At 42.0% G+C, this 19544-nt stretch overlaps 2 protein-coding genes and 1 long non-coding RNA gene across 4 annotated transcripts in view; 2 read left to right on the forward strand and 1 right to left on the reverse strand.

Moving 5' to 3' along the window:
• LOC106566714 (adenylate cyclase type 6) overlaps window positions 1–3787 on the forward strand; it is a 104724-nt gene extending 100937 nt beyond the window's left edge. Inside the window, 1 exon segment of the mRNA XM_014135026.2 lies at window positions 59–3787. Coding sequence (XP_013990501.1) covers window positions 59–187 — 129 coding nt within the window. The 3' untranslated portion in view covers window positions 188–3787.
• LOC106566717 (uncharacterized) lies at window positions 3779–5727 on the reverse strand. 2 transcript variants are annotated; one of them, XR_001319933.2, is made up of 4 exons: window positions 5510–5727; window positions 5074–5270; window positions 4021–4160; window positions 3779–3934 (listed from the first exon to the last, which is right to left on the reverse strand). It is a non-coding gene; the product is annotated as an uncharacterized lncRNA (long non-coding RNA). The 2 variants fall into 2 exon arrangements; XR_001319932.2 differs by having other exon boundaries at window positions 5085–5270; window positions 5510–5725.
• A 158-nt stretch (window positions 5728–5885) lies between these two features.
• On the forward strand, window positions 5886–13064 carry LOC106566716 (polypeptide N-acetylgalactosaminyltransferase 6). The gene is made up of 11 exons (XM_014135030.2): window positions 5886–6863; window positions 8187–8702; window positions 8818–8990; window positions 9274–9423; window positions 9737–9971; window positions 10048–10165; window positions 10433–10633; window positions 10814–10945; window positions 11047–11148; window positions 11515–11673; window positions 12572–13064. Exons 2-11 carry the CDS (start codon window positions 8218–8220, stop codon window positions 12683–12685), a joined length of 1869 nt encoding a protein of 622 aa, XP_013990505.2. The 5' UTR covers window positions 5886–6863; window positions 8187–8217; the 3' UTR covers window positions 12686–13064.
• The last annotated feature ends 6480 nt before the right edge of the window (window positions 13065–19544 follow it).

The raw sequence follows: 19544 nt of genomic DNA on the forward strand, positions 1-19544 counted from the left end.
GTTCCTAATAAGCATAGTGTATGCCGGTCAAAAATGCAAATTTTTCCACTCTCCTCAGGTTACCACGGACCTCCACCAGGTGCTTTCAGATATAGGATATGTTCTGGAGTGCCGTGGGGTTGTTAAAGTAAAGGGCAAAGGGGAAATGACGACCTACTTCCTGAATGATGGACCGCCCAATAGTTAGCAGCCGTGGCAGCACTAGCCGGGACCATTCCCGCGGCAGCACTACTGAGGGAGGACTTGCACCGCGAGCTAGCGGGTAACAACTAGCGACGCCATCACTTGAAACCCGAGCCAAGAGAAAAGACTTTGTGACTCCAGGACTTGAGAAGGAAATGTTCTTGTTGAGAAGGAAAGTGTTCTTGTTGAGAAGGAAATGTTCTTGTTGAGAAGGAAAGTGTTCTTGTTGAGAAGGAAAGTGTACTTATGTGGCAGCCATGTTTTGGCGCCCGCACACATGGAAGGACAAGTGTTTTTCTCATGTCTAGCCTTTCTCTCAGGCTACTTTAAAGATGCAAAGTCTGTTTATTTAAAACAACGCCTTTAGCCTGTGTCAAAAAAAGTACATAAGGCTACTTTTTATTTGACATCATTTTATGTGATTTTTTTATAATTTTTTTTCATAATTTTTTTTCTTCCAGCAGAATTATGAAACAGGTACTCATGTTTTATTTCTGGGTTATTATTTATTTTAATCTTGATGTTTTGTGCAAAAATTCCTTTATGAAAAAGTCTGAATATATACATGCACAAATATCCAGTTTATTACACGTTTATAAGTGTGTATGTACATGCATATTTGTGTGTAGGAATATGTGTATAAATTGAAGGAAAATATTGACCAAAGACCAAAGTATTTACGAAAAACAAGGCAAGACATGTCTGTTATGTTCTCGCAAAAGTCTGCAATGATCACCAACTCAATCTGTTGCACGACAGTACCCTCAGTCTTTTTAGTACAGTACTGGCAAATGCTATTAATCAATATGGGCAAAATGTGTAACAACTTTCATTTTGTTTATCAATCAGCCAGCAAATAGGTCCAGTACAGTTTATCATCGATGACATCTATATGATTACTCTGCCTCCATCTCTAAAATGTGTTATTTAAGATTAAATAGAGGCTTGGTAGCCTTTTTTAAGTCCAGGGGAGAGGGTTCAACCTGTTGGTTCAACAAAATGAGAGGAAATAGGATGGTCCCCCCTCCTCCTCAACCCTTGTCAAATTTGTTCCCCCCACCATGACTCAGTCCAGCTATAACAGTTCGGGCACCCAAGGCACTGTCGTATACGGCAAAGGCATACTGTCAACTGCTCCATCCCTTTCAAATGTGTCCCTTTCCATTTGTTTTGCAAATGGAAATGAAAGGACTCAGAACTACAAAAGATGTTCCAGAACCAGAGGGGAAAGCCTGGGCATTAAATACAGTGGTACCGGACAGCCTCCTAAGTTTGAATCGCTAACGAGTATTTTCTAAAGAAAGATGGATATATATATATATATATATATATATATATATATATATATATATATATATATATGGCTGAATACTGTGCTTTGTAATCTTGAAGGGGCATAACTATTTTCACTGTGAGGTTTTTATGATACAACAAACTGCTTTTTTGCCTAACTTAACTGCTTTAAAGCATGTCTGATTGTGGTATCCTGTTTTCAATTTTGTTTGTTTTAACGTTGGGTATTTTTTATCACCTCTGTATTCATAATTTGTATTAACCTTATGGTTGTTGTTATTATTGATGAATTATTACGCTTATGATGATTCCATTCCAACGATAAGGATCAAAGGGCAGAACGCTTTCTTGTAAAATGCCAGACGTAAGCTCAAGCTCAATGGTACCAACTGATCAACTGCAGCCAACTACAGTATTTCAAACACTGGCCCTAGATTTGATCACACATACTCATTAGATGTCGCTTTTCCACAGATATACAGATTGTACACTGTACCTTTTTATTGAGCAAACACTACTGCAGGACTAAGCTCAGTCAGGTTATGCACTGATCCCATCCCTATCAGACTTCAGGGCCCTCCTCAGAGAGACAGGACACAATCAGCAGTGTGAGCAGTATTACAACTCTGCCTTACTTGAACAAGCCACTGGAGAATACAGTGGGAAGAGGAACTGAGTTTCACAGAGGCAGAGAAATCAAGGGAAGGATGGATAGCCTGTGAAAGCTAATGGAAATAATTTACTGACCTTAGCATTGACTCAACACTGACTTTATTTTGACTTCCCCATAACATATTCAAAACACACTTGACTATGGACACTAAAAGTTGATAATGTTCGTACCAAAGCAAGCTAATGCAGCCTCATGTTATTGGCCCCTTCCCGTGTAGTGATGTTTGGCCTTGAGCGTGTGGGACCGCCAGGGAACAGTAAAGGTCTTGGGGTCAATAAATGACTGAGGTTGTGCCCAATCGAGAGTGATTAACATAGAAATAGAATACATAGAATGGACGTGGTTAGTAAGATGATGCACGTTCTATTCTATTTCTATGGGCTGTCTTGTCTTTGGGTTGGGTGGTTGTTAATTGTTGACTCTTGGGATGTTTTTAGGGCACAGATGAGGGGAGGGTCGTCCCAGAACTACTGAAAGTGTGCTTTGCTCAAGCCTGATGAATCCGGCCCCCTTCTTTTTGTTTTCTACCCGTGTTGAAGGAGTTCAGAAGGCACCGTTTTTTCCTGAGGTGAGGACAAGCAGAGTTTAGGACTATGACAGACAAAATAACATTTCTCCTTGAATAACTTTTTTTTTTTAAACAATGGCTGTTTTATGTGGTGTCGATTGCTGTTAATGTGTGCGGCTTTCTTTACCCGTTGTAAAAACTAGGATTACCATTGGCTGATTGTCATTGAGCAGATACTGACCAATGAAATTGTTAGATGAGAGCAAGCAGTCCCAGATACCCAATACATTTCATACATGAGAGGATTCATATCTTTGTCCCTCCATGCACTATCATGAAGGGGTTACAGTGCTCAGTGTACAGACGCCAGGTAGCTACAGCCATATCCTCTGAATTGTTCAAGCCCGCCATTGAGACTGACTCACTCAATGACCCTGTAATCAGAAACAGCATTGTTTCTCAGGTAGAGTGCCTCTCTCACAGATCATTACATTTACATAGAAACTCCAGGAGTTTACACAAGCATATTGGAAAGGGACTAGCAAGTTAAAGCACACTGCATACAGTACAAGAGCACAGGGAAGGAGCCTACAAGATGAGGGAGGAGTTAGGGTAGGGATGGGGTAAATGTGATGGATGACTGGTTATGCTGCCAAAAGTGTACTGACAGAAAGCAAGTGATATCTGGCAAAGAGATCTGGATATTCCTTTGACCTCATATGTTATTAATGATACTGTAATGTTAGCTTATTTAGAAAAACGTTAAAGATAACATGAGGAAAACATTTACTTATCATTTTATTGATTTAGTTAATGTACTGAAAGTATGCAAAATACAAGCTTTACTAAATATACAAACATGCCGTATCAAATATTTGGCTAGACACTTTTCAGTCATAATATCGTATCCGATCCGAGATATTCAGTTACTATCCCCAAGGTCCAATGAATGACCTGACTGAGTGACAATAACTAATTACTGAAACAAAATACTCTTATTTCCTTATGGGCATTACAATTGTATTCCTCTAGAGAGAGGTAACAGCTCAATTTTACCAGTTGAAAGGCAGAGGTCAATTGACAACCTGATACATTAGCTCACAGAAATAAATAACATGCCATGATGAAAATGTCTCAGTTTATTAAACCACAATAGTCCTTACAGTTTAAAGGTCCCAGAGGTCTTTGGATGGGATTGTGTGTGTGTGTGTTACTGCAGGAGTGGAACTCAGAATAAGCTGAACTCTCGGTCCGTCATTGACATCTCTTTCACAAACCTGAGTAAAAACAGTAGACAGAGGGTGAGCAGGCCACTGACACATCTGACTTGAAGAAACACGTTAGAATCCGACATGACACTCACTTGGTCATCTCACTGTTCTTGCTGGGGAAATCGTCTCACTTTGGTCCAGGGTTCGTGCATCTTTCCTTGGCCTCCATTAGGCATCCACCATCCACACTGCTGTCTGTCTGTCAGGGGCACTGAGTACAGCTGATTCGGGGCTAGGGAAGATGAGTACATGTCACTCAATGTTGATCCACGGTGTGCCCTTGCCTTCAGTTTAGTAAAATGTATACTGAACAAAAATATAAATGCAACAATTTCATTGATTTTACAGTTCATATGAGGAAATCAGTCAATTGAAATAAATGTATTAGGCCCTAATCTATGGATTTCACATGACTGGGAATATAGATATGCATCTGTTGGTCAGATACCTTTAAAAAAAGAAAATGTGCCTCAAGATCTCATCACTGTATTTTTGTGCATTCAAATTGCCATCGATAAATTGCAATTGTGTTTGTTGTCCATAGCTTATGCCTGCCCATACCATACCCCACTGCCACCATATGGTACTCTGTTCACAATGTTGACATCAGCAAACCGCACGCCCACACGACGCCATACGTGGTCTGCGGTTCTGAGGCCAGTTGGATGTACTCCCAAAATGTCTAAAACCACATTGGTAGAGGCTTATGGTAGAGAAATTAACATTATATTCTCTGACAACAGCTCTGGCAATATCAATTGCACGCTCCCTCAAAACTTGAGACATCTGTGGCATTGTGTTGTGTGACAAAACTGCACATTTTGTAGTGGCCTTCTATTGTCCCCAGCACCAGGCGCACCTGTGTAATGAACATGCTGCTTAATCAGCTTCTTGATATGCCACACCTGTTAGGTGGATGGATTATCCTGGCAAAGGATAAATTCTCACTAACAGGGATGTAAAGAGAGAAATAAGCTTTGTGCATATGGAACATTTCTGGGATCTTTTATTTCAGCTCATGAAACCAACACTTTACATGTTGCGTTTATATTTTTGATCAGTGTATTTCATTCAAACTGAAATGTTGAACTGCTAAGGCCTACCACCTGTACATGAAATGATAAGTGATACTTAAGAGTACTCACATCTAACTTACATCTTGGTATCTGAACCCGTTTGAGCATCTCTCTGTATCGCTCCTGGCTCCCTTGGTCTATGTCTGGGCTGAAGGGAGAAGGCTGGTTGTAGATACTGCCGGTATCAGTGCATTTTAGGGGTCCCGTCTGGACTTGGATGGAGGGCAGTCCTGACTGTTTAGCCCAGCTCCTTGAATCAACCTCATCTATAAATGCAAAGGCAGGTTGTTCCCGGCATGACCGCTTGTACCTTCGAATGATTATCCATGTCAGCACAGATAAAGCAAAGCTATGACATTTAACATACATATTCTGCTTGTTTTAATGACTGACCATTTAGTTAAGTTAACGTAGGTAATTAGCAAGTAACGTTAAGTCAGTGTAAACAAATTAACACAGATAACGTTACAGTACAGTAGCTAGCTAACGTTAGCAAAGCACTCACCTCGGGGAGAAGCAGACGATCTTGGACTCACTAACATATTGTCTCCGATGGGGTTGTGATAGCCCAAATTCGTTATCCCGAAGAAAGCCATATAGTAACGTTACCGTCGCCAGCAACAGTCTGAAGCTGTTTAGGATAGCAGGAAAACGTGGGGAAAGGCAAGCAAGGGCCTCTGTAAATAAATCACAACTTCTGTTTTACACAGGACCATGGTAACAAGCGTCACCAATCAGATGGCGTTCCAGACATCAGCCTGTGAAGAAACAGGGCTCTGTTTAGAAAGGTGCAACGTTACAAAACGTTCAGATAGAAATGTATTTTGACAGATGATCTTCTGTCTTGTAGAATTAGGCACCATACCAGATTTGTTTATTACATTTTTATCTGCAATGTTCTGAATGAGCGGATTCGATTATGCTGTGCCGCGGGGCACCAGGCAAATGCCCTTCACGTCATCGGGCGAAAGCATCAAGGGTGGAATGCCTTTCTCAAATCGAACAGTAATCGAAAGCAATCACTTCTGCATGGGAAAACACAGGATCCGACTAATTACTATACGTTCTTAATTACGTGTTTGAGCCGATTTCGCCGTGGGCATTGAACGGGGCACTTGGCTCACGCATGAGAAGCAGCCCGGTTCCAAATCGAATGCAATCAACTTTCAGCGGATGCAAAACACGGGCGCCGGGACTAGATTAATCGAACACCCTCGGAGTTTCACTCATTGAATGCACCACTGTGCTAGAAATTCCATCATGCTACAGGTGTACTGCTCAAGTCTATGGATATGATATGGCTACATCATGTGTAGGCCTAGTCACCTATATTGTTGAGAATAAAAGCATAAAATAATTTAGCAGATAATAGCAGTAATAGTTTTTCCTTATGACGAACATTACACACATAATGTGTTAAGGCTGTGCATATTAATATTCTACTAGCCTAGATTCAACCATTGAAAAAACAATGGTTGATTAAAAACGATTAGGCCAGAGCCACTTGGATTAATCTAATAGTTTAATTAAGCTATGGAGAAAAATGTTATTGTCCAATTTTCCAGCACACGCACATCCGTAAAAGAAAACAAACATAGCTATGTTTTTGTTCTTGTACACTGTTGCTTATAAGCAAACGTTGCAGATATTGAATGCAGCCCATGTTACCAGTTGTTGTTATCAGTGTAATGGCACGCACCTGCTGCGCTCAATGCCAAGTGGCGTCAGTATAGATAACTACGTCGCAGTTTTGAATAATTTTACAAAGAAGAGATAAAAGACAAGAATGAGAGGCTAGGTTTCTGAAATTTGGACTTGAAGTAGGCTACATCTGGGTGGTCTGGTTTTCAGATAAGAAGGTAAATGCTATGCTCTCATTTATGATTCCTAACATGGGGTAGTTGACTGGCAAAGGTGGGTTTTTAAAGTTCTTATGCATTCATATGTGGAATATGTAATGTGGCCCTATAGATCAGGTTTTCCAGAACTGGGTTCTGCTGCAAAAGGTGAATTGGAAGATGGAACAGCTGTCACATAAATAAATATATAATTTAATGAGAAGTTCATGAAATAGAGTGAATTTAACATTATGGTCTATTGGCCAATTTGTCACATTTCATCAGCCTAAACTAGACAAATGATGTATGTAAGTAAAGCAGGCAATGGCTGTGTCAAAGTTTCTTTATAGGGCTTCAGAAGTCAGTCTAAATAGACCATAAAAAAATATCCTGTGTTTCCAATACAAACTTGGTGTATGGGACATTTTGGTCTCTTCCTACAGACTTATTAGACACTGGCGTTGTCTGTAAGGTAATCAGAGGCTTCAAACAAGGGTTGTCACCATACCATTATTTCAATACTATACCACATTTTCCATGTCAAAAAAATGAAACACAAATTAGACTAAACTCAATGGTCCTATTAAACACCTACTTTATGTAGAATTGTGGGTGCTACAGCTTGCAAAATAAACAAATGTGACTCTGGGTGACAACATAATGCTGTTTGTTTCTAACATTGGTACTGCTAAATCTGTCCATGTTTTTGTTTCCTTTCTACAATACTCCTGAGTATTGTGAAACTGGAATTGTAACCACACAATATTATGTCTGGCATGCATGACTTTCCTTTTGCTGTTTCTCTCATAGTAAACATATGTTCCAGCTGTTTATAATAAATGAATGAGGAACTTGTGTAGTCTAATCCACTGTTCTGTAGAGAGATGCTTGACATGCTCCAGTTCAGCTTGAAGGCTCTGTTGGGTCAAATTCAAGATTAGCCAGTTTACATCGCATTCAATTATTATTCTACCCACAACTTTCATTCTACCTTACGTGAACAATTAGAAAGCCATAGTTATACAGACAAGTGTGACGGGAAGTGCTACGAGGGAGGATACGACAGCTTTGTCTGTTCGTGGAGAACAAAGCTTTTATCAGGCACTCTGTATTTACATATGACACAATGAAGCTTTTCAGAGGTGTCCCATGACTCTGTTTCCTTTTGCTAATGTAGAACTGATTACTCTAGCAGATAACAGTTACTGTAAACTGTTAGAATTTCTTCTCAATTAACAATAGTATGTAATTAGTTGTAGTTGGGTGGCGTGATAAATGGACTTCTCGGGACAGTCAAAGGCAATTGAGTCATCACCTGACTTGTCTTTATCACTCCTGTTTCAGCCCTGCAGTCTTTCTCTCGTACGCCGGGACAATGCGTGCGTTCTCCCGCCGTCACACCCTTCCCTTTAAGCTTGCCATTCTAGCGGGCTCCCTCTTCCTGGTCCTACTGCTCGTAATGCAGTACGACGTGGGAGGTAGGACTTCCCCTGAACCCTGGCTCCGGGAGCTGTCGAACAAACAGTCACAGGTGATGGGTGTGGTCAGAGGTGCTGTGTCAAACATGGGCTTCCAGATTGGTGCCCCCTTGCACCTTCCCTCAGAGCGTGGGACCAACTCATTTGATCCCCGCTGTCCACCTGGGTTCTACAGCATAGATGAGCTTCAACCTCACCTGGAGAGGCCCCTACAGGACCCAGAGGGCCCTGGAGCCTATGGCCGACCGTTTGTGATGGGCAGGATGACCCCTGCAGAGATTAGAGAGAAGCAGGATGGGCTGACCAAAAATTGTTTCAACCAATTTGCCAGCGACCGTATCTCCCTTCACCGCAGCCTGGGAAATGACACACGCCACCCAGAGTGAGTACAGGGGGACTGAAGGGAAGCTAGTTTGGAGTGATATGTACTGTATGGATGGTTGTGTACAATCAGCTTATCTAGCAGATCCATTGGAGAATAGCCTCTTTGTTGTCAGTTGTGCAGGTCAAAGGTTCCGGCGCTGCCCTCCTCTCCCCACCACCAGTGTGATCATCGTGTTCCACAACGAGGCATGGTCCACCCTCCTGCGGACCGTTTATAGTGTCCTGCACACTGCTCCTGCCTCCCTGCTTACAGAGATATTACTGGTGGATGATGCTAGCACAGACGGTAAGTGTGGTATGGAAGATGTTGTCAACCTGACTGAAAGTGAGACTTTCCTGGCACAGACAGACCTTTCAGACTTTGCCATTATCAAACGTTTCTGTATTTGCAAACGGGAGCAAATGCGTTATTCCCCTACTGCTTTCTTCCTCTCCACAGTGACATTAATAGAACAATGCTAGAGTATATAATAACTCCCAGTAGCAAATTTCTCGGTAGAATACATATCTACCTCAGTGGATAGATGTAATCCAGCTGTATTTTACCATCCTGATGCAATGGTTTTCAGATCACCTGAAGTCTCGTCTGGATGAGTATGTCCTGCAGCTGAAGATTGTGCGTGTGCTACGACAGCGGGAGAGGAAGGGGTTAATCACTGCCAGGCTACTGGGGGCACAGACGGCTCAAGGAGAGATCCTCACCTTCCTGGATGCCCACTGTGTGTGTCCCAGCACACACTGCAAACCATAGAATTAGAACACAATTTTAGTAACTTAATAAGCTACAAACCCAGTCAGGAAGTGCTCTCATTGCCAGAAGCTCCTGTCACTTTCTACCCTTGACAGCTGATCAACTATTTTATACTACTCCTAAGCATCATCATCAAAGCCCCTTAGATCTGATTGTTAAATGAGGAAAACACTAACATTTTGAAGTTGCCATTACATTAGTCAGTTAAAAGAAACTGGAGATGATTAGTGAGGGAATATATGAATATGATATGCCTGTTTCTCATTTTCATCCTTGGTTAGGCGAGTGCTTCAATGGCTGGCTGGAACCCCTCCTGGCTCGGATAGTGGAGAAGCCCACTGCCGTGGTCAGCCCTGATATAGTCATCATCGACCAAAACAACATGAAGTTTGCCAAACCCCTTGCCACAGCTCGTGCCCGTAACCGTGGAAACTTTGACTGGAGCCTTGTCTTTGGGTGGGAGCAGATCCCTGAGGAAGACCAAAAGCGACGCAAGAATGAAACGTATCCTGTCAGGTACTTTATACATACCCACACACACTCACTCGTGAAGTGATGTCATACTGAACATAAATATACTGTCTACTCCTAGGACTCCTACCTTTGCAGGTGGTCTGTTCTCTATTTCTAAGACTTACTTTGAGCACATTGGGACCTATGACGACAAGATGTTGATCTGGGGAGGTGAGAATGTGGAGATGTCCTTCAGGGTAAGTTATGCAGAATGTGGAAGGGCAGGAAGTACATCAACAAACATGTTGGCCTGACTGATGGTGGTGGTTAATGTGGACTTTAAGGCCCTCTGCTGGTCAAAGCAGACACTGCTTCCTTCTGTATTCTGATTCCCTTCATGGTTAGTTCCTGTCTTCCCTAGAATACCTTTATTCAGTCACTGTTGTGCCAAGCTTGAGCCTCAACCATTCAGTCCATGCCTTTTTCTGTGTCTACTCCATTGACCTGGAATGTCCTTCTTGTAGGTGTGGCAATGTGGAGGCCAGCTGGAGATCATACCCTGCTCAGTGGTGGGACATATATTCCGCAGTAAGAGCCCTCACACCTTCCCCAAAGGCAGGTCGGTGATTGCCCGCAACCAGGTGCGCCTAGCCGAGGTCTGGATGGGGGACTACAAGCAGATCTTCTACCGCAGGAACAAGAAGGCTGCCACCATAGCCAAAGAGGTTGGGTATAGTGTCCCCTCAATGTTTTACACATGACTCAACTCGGTGTCTAGGTGCTGTTCTCACAGTTAGTTACACATGGCTCTTTTGTAAAGAGTGGTATTGTACTGTATCCTGCATTGTTTACATTATGTAAAAATGACCTCAATTGTTTTAATGTTATTCTTCCTGTTCACTCAGAACACATATGGTGACATCTCTGAACGCCTCAAACTCAAAGAGAGGCTAAGCTGCAAAAACTTTACATGGTACTTGCACAACGTTTACCCAGAGGCCTATGTTCCAGACCTCACCCCTGTCATGTTTGGAGCGGTAATGTTATTTAACTTTCATTAGAAATAGGATTGTCAGTCAATAAATACCTGTCCACTTTTTTAAAATGTATATATTCTGCTAAAATTATATTTTATCAGCTCAGGAACTCTGGCTCAAAGACATGCCTGGATGTGGGAGAAAAGAATAAGGGTGGGAAACCGGTTATCTTATACACATGCCACAACATGGGAGGAAACCAGGTACTTTAATCGAGATATAAACTGGGTGGTTAGAGCACTGAATGCTGATTGGCTGACAGCCGTGGTATATCAGACCATATACCACGGGTATGACAAATCATTTATTTTTACTGCTCTAATTACATTGGTAACCAGTTTATAATAGCAATAAGGCATTTGTGGTATATGGCCAATATACCACGGTTAAGGGCTGTATCCCGGCACTCCGTTTTGCGTCATACTGAAGAACAGTCTTTAGCCGTGGTATATTGGCCATATACCGCACCCCCTCGGGCCGTACTGCTTAAAAATACAATATGCAGAGCCGTGTGTGCACGTTTATAATTGCCACAGGTTGTTTTTCTAACGTAACATTTCTGTGTGTAGTATTTTGAGTACACATCCCACCAGGAGCTTCGTCACAACATAGGTAAGCAGCTGTGTCTACATGCGACCCCCGGGTTGGTGCTGGTGTCCATAAAGCTCTGCCGCCTGAAGGGCAAAGGAACCACAGTGGCCCCCGAGCAAGTGTGGCATTTCACACCGGTATGTAACATGACATTGTAAACTGTCAATATATATATTTTATCAGTTAGTTTCACATTTCCACTAATAATCAATGCACATTTCCACTGCTCTGAAAGTGTTACTGCAGGTCTTGTACATGGGTTTGTTTCATATACAGTATGTGGAAACTCTTTTCTCCTCTTAAGGACAAATTACTGATTTGAGGCTTGTATGTCATGTGGTGGCTAATTTCTGCATTACCAAATGAGGAGAGTTACAAACTTCACACACCAGTCAGAGTTATACTTAAACTACATATTTAATAATAAGAGCTTTGCAAAAGCACTTGACTTTCAATGATGCGCCATTGAAAAGTGACAACACAAAAGTACTAAGATCTTTTATAGCCAAGATACACCCCTCTCAACCTACATGACGAACCACAGATCTTAGGAACAGTTCACAAAGGGACTTTATAATTGAGAAAGGAGTATCCCTTAGCCAGATAACATCCGTTCAGTTTGGTCCCTAAGACGATGTTCTAATCTTGTTCCTGGTACGGTATAGAACAGAACCATTAGCTCATGTTCTCTGGAATGGGCTTTAGGTTTTATCACCGAAAGACATCGTAAATCTCCTGTCTGTGTTCTCAGAGGCCCATCCTCAGTAAAACACACAATAGTTAACAGAATACTCCATTCTGTCAAATAAAACAACCATTATAACGCAATACAAGCATTATAACAATCTTCCAATTTTCCACGAGAGTCATGCAACACAAGGGTATTAACTTCACAGTATACACATGCTGTTACACACATTAGCTATGTTCATGCTGCACCTTTCAGGAGGCAAGTGCAGAACAGGGGGTTGTGGTCACTTGCAGTGCACGGTAGCCTTTTATTCTGCTCATTATTGTTTGTGTGTGTTCACACAGGGTTCTCTCCTCAAGAATCCCTCCTCGGGCCAATGCTTGACTGTAGACAGAGGTGAAGTGGTGATGAGTAGCTGTGACTTGGCCAATCTCAGCCAACACTGGGCCCTCAGCTGACCAATGGGATCCAGGGAGGAAGGCGGATCACTTACATCATCCACATTTGGGAGCCCTGCTCTTTTTGATGACAACACATGTATTTCTGAAATATGGAACCCTGTGCAGTTTGACTCGGTGTTTTGTTATTTCTTTATTTACTAAAGGAGTTGAAAAGTTTGAGGCTTTTTAATGTTCTAGAGGATCCCGATTTAGATGAGTTTGTAGAAGTTTCTGTTTTGATGTTTTTACACTTTAAAATTTGTTTGCAATTCTTTAATCACTAGGCCAAAGGGCATAGATGGTACCAGTCAAGTTTGAACACCTACTCATTCAAGGGGTTTCTTTTTTTAAAGCTATTTTCTGCACTGTAGAATAATAGGGAAGACAAAACTATGAAATAACACATGTAATTATGTAGTAACCAAAACAGTGTTAAACAAATCAAAATATATTTGAGATTCTTCAAAGTAGCCACCCTTTGACAGCTTTGCACACTCCTGGCATTCTCTCAACCAGCTTCATGAGGAATGCTTTTCCAACAGTCTTGAAGGAGTTTCCACATATGCTTTTCCTTCACTCTCATCTCATCCCAAACCATCTCAATTGGGTTGAGGTTGGGTGATTGAAGGCCAGGTCATCTAATGTAGCACTCCATCACTCTCCTTGGTCAAATGATGGTCCCACTAAGCGCAACCCAGATGTGATGGTGTATCGCTGCAGAATGCTGTGGTAGCCATGCTGGTTAAGTTTGCCTTGAAATCTAAATAAATCAGACCATGTCACCAACAAAGCCCCCCCACCCCACCTCCATGCTTCTAGGTGGGAACCACACATGTGGCGATCATCCGTTCACCTACTGTCTCAAAGACATGGCGGTTGGGCCCAAATTTGAGATTTTTGGTTCTGGTTCTATCAGACCAAAGAACAGATTTCAACTGGTCTGTCCATTGCTTGTGTTTTTTGGCCCAAGGGAAGTCTATTTTTATTGGTGTCCTTTAGTAGTGGTTCTTTGCAGCAATTTTACCATGAAGACCTGATTCACATAGTCTCCTCTATACAGTTGTGTCTGTTACTTGAACTCTGAAGTGTTTCTTTGGGATGCAATTTCTGAGGCTGGTAACGCTAATGAAATTAACCTCTGCAGCAGATGTAACTCTGGGTCTTCATTTCCTGTGGTGGTCCTCATGAGAGCCAGTTTCATCATAGCACTTGATGGTTTTTGTGGCTGCACTGGAAGAAACCTTCAAAGTTCTTGACATTTTCAGGATTGAATGACCATGTCTTCATGTAATAATGGTTTATTTTTGCTTATTTGAGCTGTTCTCGCCATAATACGGTCCTGGTCTTTTACCAAATAGGGCTATCTTCTGTATTCCACCCCTACTTTGACACAACTGATTGGCTCAAATGCATTAAGGAAAGAAATTCCACATATTAACAAAAGGCACACCTGTTAATTGAAATGCATTCCAGGTGACTACCTCACGAAGCTGGTTGAGAGAATACGAAGGGTGGCTATTTGAAGAATCTCAAATATACAATATATATTTGGATTTGTTTAACACTTTTTTTTTTTTGTTACGTGATTCCGTTTGTGTTATTTCATATTTTTGATTTCTTCACTATTATTCTACAATGTAAAAAAAAAAACATGCTGGAATGATTAAGTGTCCAAGTGTGTGTATGTGTGTGTATATAGAGGTGAAGTTGGAAGTTTACAAACACTTAGGTTGGAGTCATTAAAACAAATTTTTCGACCACTCCACAAATGTATTGTTAACAAACTATAGTTTTGGCAAGTCGGTTAGGACATCTACTTTGTGCATGACACAAGTCATTTTCCCAACAATTGTTTACAGACAGATTATTTCACTTATAATTCAGTGTTTCACAATTCCAGTGGGTCAGAAGTATACATACACTAAGTTGCCTGTCCCTTTAAACAGCTTTGAAAATTCCAGAACATGATGTCATGGCTTTAGAAGCTTCTGATAGGCTAATTGACATAATTTGAGTCAATTGGAGGTGTACCTGGAGATGTATTTCAAGGCCTACCTTCAAACTCAGTGCCTCTTTGCTTGACATCATGGGAAAATCAAAAGAAATCAGCCAAGACCTCAGAAAAATAAATGTAGACCTCCACAAGTCTGGTTCATCCTTGGGTGCAATTTCCAAATGCCTGAAGGTACCACATTCATCTGTATAAACAATAGTACGCAAGTACAAGCACCATGGGACCACGTAGCTGTCATACCGCCCAGGAAGGAGACGCGTTCTGTCACCTAGAGATGAGCGTACTTTGGTGCGGAAAGTGCAAATCTATCCCAGAACAACAGCAAAGGACCTTGTGAAGATGCTGGAGGAAATGGGTACAAAAGTATTTATATCCACAGTAAAACGAGTCCTATATCGACATAACCTGAAAGACCGCTCAGCAAGGAAGAAGACACTGCTCCAAAACCTTAATTAAAAAGCCAGACTATGGTTTGCAACTGCACATGGGGACAAAGATCATACTTTTTGGAGAAATGTCCTCTGGTCTGATGAAACAAAAATAGAACTGTTTGGCCATAATGACCAAAGTTATGTTTGGAGGGAAAAGTAGGATGCTTGCAAGCCAAAGAACACCATCCCAACCGTGAAGCACGGGGGTGGCAGCATCCTGTTGTGGGGGTGCTTTGCTGAAAGAGGGACTGGTGCACTTCACAAAATAGATGGCATCATGAGGCAGGAAAATGATGTGGATATATTGAAGCAACATCTCATGACATCAGTTAAAACTTGGTTGCAAATGGGTCTTCCAAATGGACAATGACCCCAAGCATACTTCCAAAGTTTTGGCAAAATGGCTTAAGGACAACAGAGTCAAATATTGGAGTGGCCATCACAAAAAATGTTTGGGCAGAACTGAAAAAGTTTGTGCGAACAAGGAGGCCTACAAACCTGACTCAGTTACACCAGCTCTGTCAGGAGGAATGGGCCAAAATTCACCTAACTTATTGTGGGAAGCTTGTGGAAAGCTACCTGAAACGTTTGACCCAAGTTTAACAATTTAAAGGCAATGCTACCAAATACTAATTGAGTGTATGTAAACTTCTGACCCACTGGGAATGTGATGAAAGAGATAAAAGCTTAAATAAACAATTCTCTCTACTATTATTCTGACATTTCACATTCTTAAATTAAAGTGGTGATCCTAACTGACCTAAGACAGGGAATCTTTACTGGGATTAAATGTCAGGAATTGTGAAAAACTGAGTTTAAATGTATTTGGCTAAGGTGTATGTAAACTTCCGACTTCAACTCTCTCTCTCATATATATATATATATATATATATATCTCAGCAAAAAAAGAAACGTCCTCTCACTGTTAGCTGCGTTTATTTTCAGCTAACTTAACATGTTTAAATATTTGTATGAACATAACAAGATTCAACAACTGAGACATAAACTGAACAATTTCCACAGACGTGACTAACAGAAATGGAATAATGTGTCCCTGAACAAAGGGAGGGCGGGGGCTAAATCAGAAGTAACAGTCAGTATCTGGTGTGGCCACCAGCTGCATTAAGTACTGCAGTGCATCTCCTCATGGACTGCACCAGATTTGCCCGTTCTTGCTGTGAGATGTTACCCCACTCTTCCACCAAGGCACCTGCAAGTTCCCTGACATTTCTGGGGGGAATGGTCCTAGCCCTCACCCTCTGATCCAACAGGTCCCAGACGTGCTAAATGGGATTGAGATCCGGGCTCTTCACTGGCCATGGCAGGACACTGACATTCCTGTCTTGCAGGAACTCACGCACAGAACAGGCAGTATGGCTGGTGGCATTGCCATGCAGGAGGGTCATGTCAGGATGAGCCTGCAGGAAGGGTACCACGAGGGAGGAGGATGTCTTCCCTGTAACGCACAGCTTTGAGATTTCCTGCAATGACAACAAGCTCAGTCCGATGATGCTGTGACACACCGCCCCAGACCATGACGGACCCTCCACCTCCAAATCGATCCCCCTCCAGAGTACAGGCCTCGGTGTAATGCTCATTCCTTCAACGATAAACACAAATCCGACCATCACCTCTGGTGAGACAAAACTGCGACTCATCAGTGAAGAGCACTTTTTGCCAGTCCTGTCTGGTTCAGCGACAGTGGGTTTGTGCCTATAGGTGGCGTTGTTGCCGGTGATGTCTAGTGAGGACCTGCCTTACAACAGGCCTACAAGCCCTCAGTCCAGCCTCTCTCAGCTTATTGCGGACAGTCTGAGCACTGATTGAGGGATTGTACATTCCTGGTTTAACTCAGGCAGTTGTTGTTGCCATCCTGTACCTGTCCCGCAGGTGTGATATTCGGATGTACCGATCCTGTGTAGGTGGTCTGTCCTGTCTCACTGTAGCGCTAACTATTGTAGCTGGAAACGGCTGATTTTTTTTAAAGGGAATATTTACATAGACGTACAAAGGCCCATTATCAGCAACCATCACTCCTGTGTTCCAATGGTACGATGTGTTAGCTAATCCAAGTTTATCATTTTAAAATGCTAATTGATGATTAGAAAACCCTTTTGCAATTATGTTAGCACAGCTGCAAACTGTTGTTCTGATTAAAGAAGCAATACAACTGGCCTTCTTTAGACTAGTTGAGTATCTGGAGCATCAGCATTTGTTGGTTCGATTACATGCTCAAAATGGCTAGAAACAAATAATTTTCTTCTGAAACTCGTCAGTCTATTCTTGTTCTGAGAAATGACGGCTATTCCATGTGAGAAATTGCCAAGAAACTGAAGATCTCATACAAAGCTGTGTACTACTCCCTTCACAGAACAGCGCAAACTGGCTCTAACCAGAATAGAAAGAGGAGTGGGAGGCCCTGGTGCACAACTGAACAAGAGGACAAGTACATTAGAGTGTCTAGTTTGAGAGACAGACACCTCGCACGTCCTCAACTGGCAGCTTCATTAAATAGTACCCGCAATAAACCAGTCTCAACGTCAACAGTGAAGAGGCGACTCCAGGAAGGCAGAGTTGCAAAGAAAAAGCCAAATCTCAGACTGGACAATAAAAAGAAAAGATTAAGATGGGCAAAAGAACACAGAGGAACTCTGCCTTGAAGGCCAGCATCCCGGAGTCTCCTCTTCATTGTTGACGTTGAGACTGGTGTTTTGCGGGTACTATTTAATGAAGCTGCCAGTTGAGGACTTGTGAGGCGTCTGTTTCTGAAGCTAGACACTCTAATGCCGTGAGTCTCAACTGGGGGTCGCGGGAAGGATTAAGGGGTCGCGGGACTTGTGCAAGAATATATATAAATATATATATATATATATATACAAATATATATTATTTTTAACGGTAACCGCCGCACCTAAACTTTTATTTTGAAATGATGCCACCGCACCAATTATTGTTGCTGACTTTATACAACGTTACAGCTACACACAGGCATGCTATGCACTGCTTATTGTTGCTGACTTTACATGCGCAGCACGTTCGCAGTGATGAAATGGCTAGTTACAGTGGCTTGCGAAAGTACATTTTACATTTTAGTCATTTAGCAGACGCTCTTATCCAGAACAACCTGGAATGCAACTTTTTGGGGGGTGTTTGTATCATTTGATGTACACAACATGCCTACCACTTTGAAGATGCAAAAACATGTTTCGGGGTGAAACAAACAAGAAAGACAAAAAACAGAACTTGAGCTTGCATAACTATCCCCCCCCCCCCCCAAAAAAAGTCAATACTTTGTAGAGCCACCTTTTGCAGCAATTACAGCTGCAAGTCTCTTGGGGCATGTCTCTATAAGCTTGGCACATCTAGCCACTGGGATTTTTCCCCATTCTTCAAGGCAAAACTGCTCCAGCTCTTTCAAGTTGGATGGGTTCCGCTGGTGTACAGCAATCTTTAAGTCGTACTACAGATTCTCAATTGTATTGAGGTCTGTGCTTTGACTAGGCCATTCCAAGAAATGTAAATGTTTCCCCTTATACCACTCGAGTGTTGCTTTTGCAGTATGCTTAGGGTCATTGTCCTGCTGGAAGGTGAACCTCCGTCCCAGTCTCAAATCTCTGGAAGACTGAAACAGGTTTCCCTCAAGAATTTCCCTGTATTTAGAACCATCCATCCTTCCTTCAATTCTGACCAGTTTCCCAGTCCCTGCCGATGAAAAACATCCCCACAGAATGATGCTGCCACCACCATGCTTCACTGTGGGGATGGTGTTCTCGGAGTTATGAGAGGTGTTGGGTTTGCGCCAGACATAGCGTTTTCCTTGATGGCCAAAAAGCTCAATTTTTGTCTTATCTGACCAGAGTACCTTCTTCCATATGTTTGGGGAGTCAAGTTAACACAGTTAACTTCTGACTGAATGTATTTTAGGTAGACGCTGAGACTCCATTTCCTCTTCCGTAGGGCATCACTCCCCGAGTAGAACCCCAAGGACTAACCTGTAATCAGTAGACATGCCTTTTGGTGAACACCAAACGTACCATTGGAACACAGGAGTGATGGCTGCTGATAATGGACCTCTGTACGCCTATGTAGATATTCCATAAAAAAATCTGACGTTTCCAGCTACAATAGTCATTTACAACATTAACAATATCTACACTATATTTCTGATCGATTTGATGTTATTTTAATGGACAAAAAAATAGCTTTTCTTTAAAAAACAAGGACATTTATAAGTGACCCCAAACTTTTGAACAGTAGTGTGTATATATACACACAAAACTATGTGGACACCCTTCAAATTAGTAGATTTGGCTATTTCAGCTACACCTGTTGCTGACAAGTGTATAAAATCAAGCACACAGCCATGCAATCTCCACAAACAACCATTGGCACTCAAATTACCTTACTGACGAGCTCAGGGACTTTCAACATG

The sequence above is a fragment of the Salmo salar genome, chromosome ssa13 (genome assembly GCF_905237065.1).
Source record: "Salmo salar chromosome ssa13, Ssal_v3.1, whole genome shotgun sequence".
In the NCBI taxonomy this organism is placed as follows: Eukaryota; Metazoa; Chordata; class Actinopteri; order Salmoniformes; family Salmonidae; genus Salmo; species Salmo salar.

Excerpts from the sequence above, each read along its gene's own strand:
- LOC106566716 (XM_014135030.2), top strand. The coding sequence starts at position 8,218 with ATGCGTGCGTTCTCCCGCCGTCACACCCTTCCCTTTAAGCTTGCCATT. Across the intron at positions 9,424-9,736 it reads CACCTTCCTGGATGCCCACT|GCGAGTGCTTCAATGGCTGG; the intron begins GTGTGTGTCCCA and ends ATCCTTGGTTAG. Across the intron at positions 11,149-11,514 it reads ACAACATGGGAGGAAACCAG|TATTTTGAGTACACATCCCA; the intron begins GTACTTTAATCG and ends TTCTGTGTGTAG.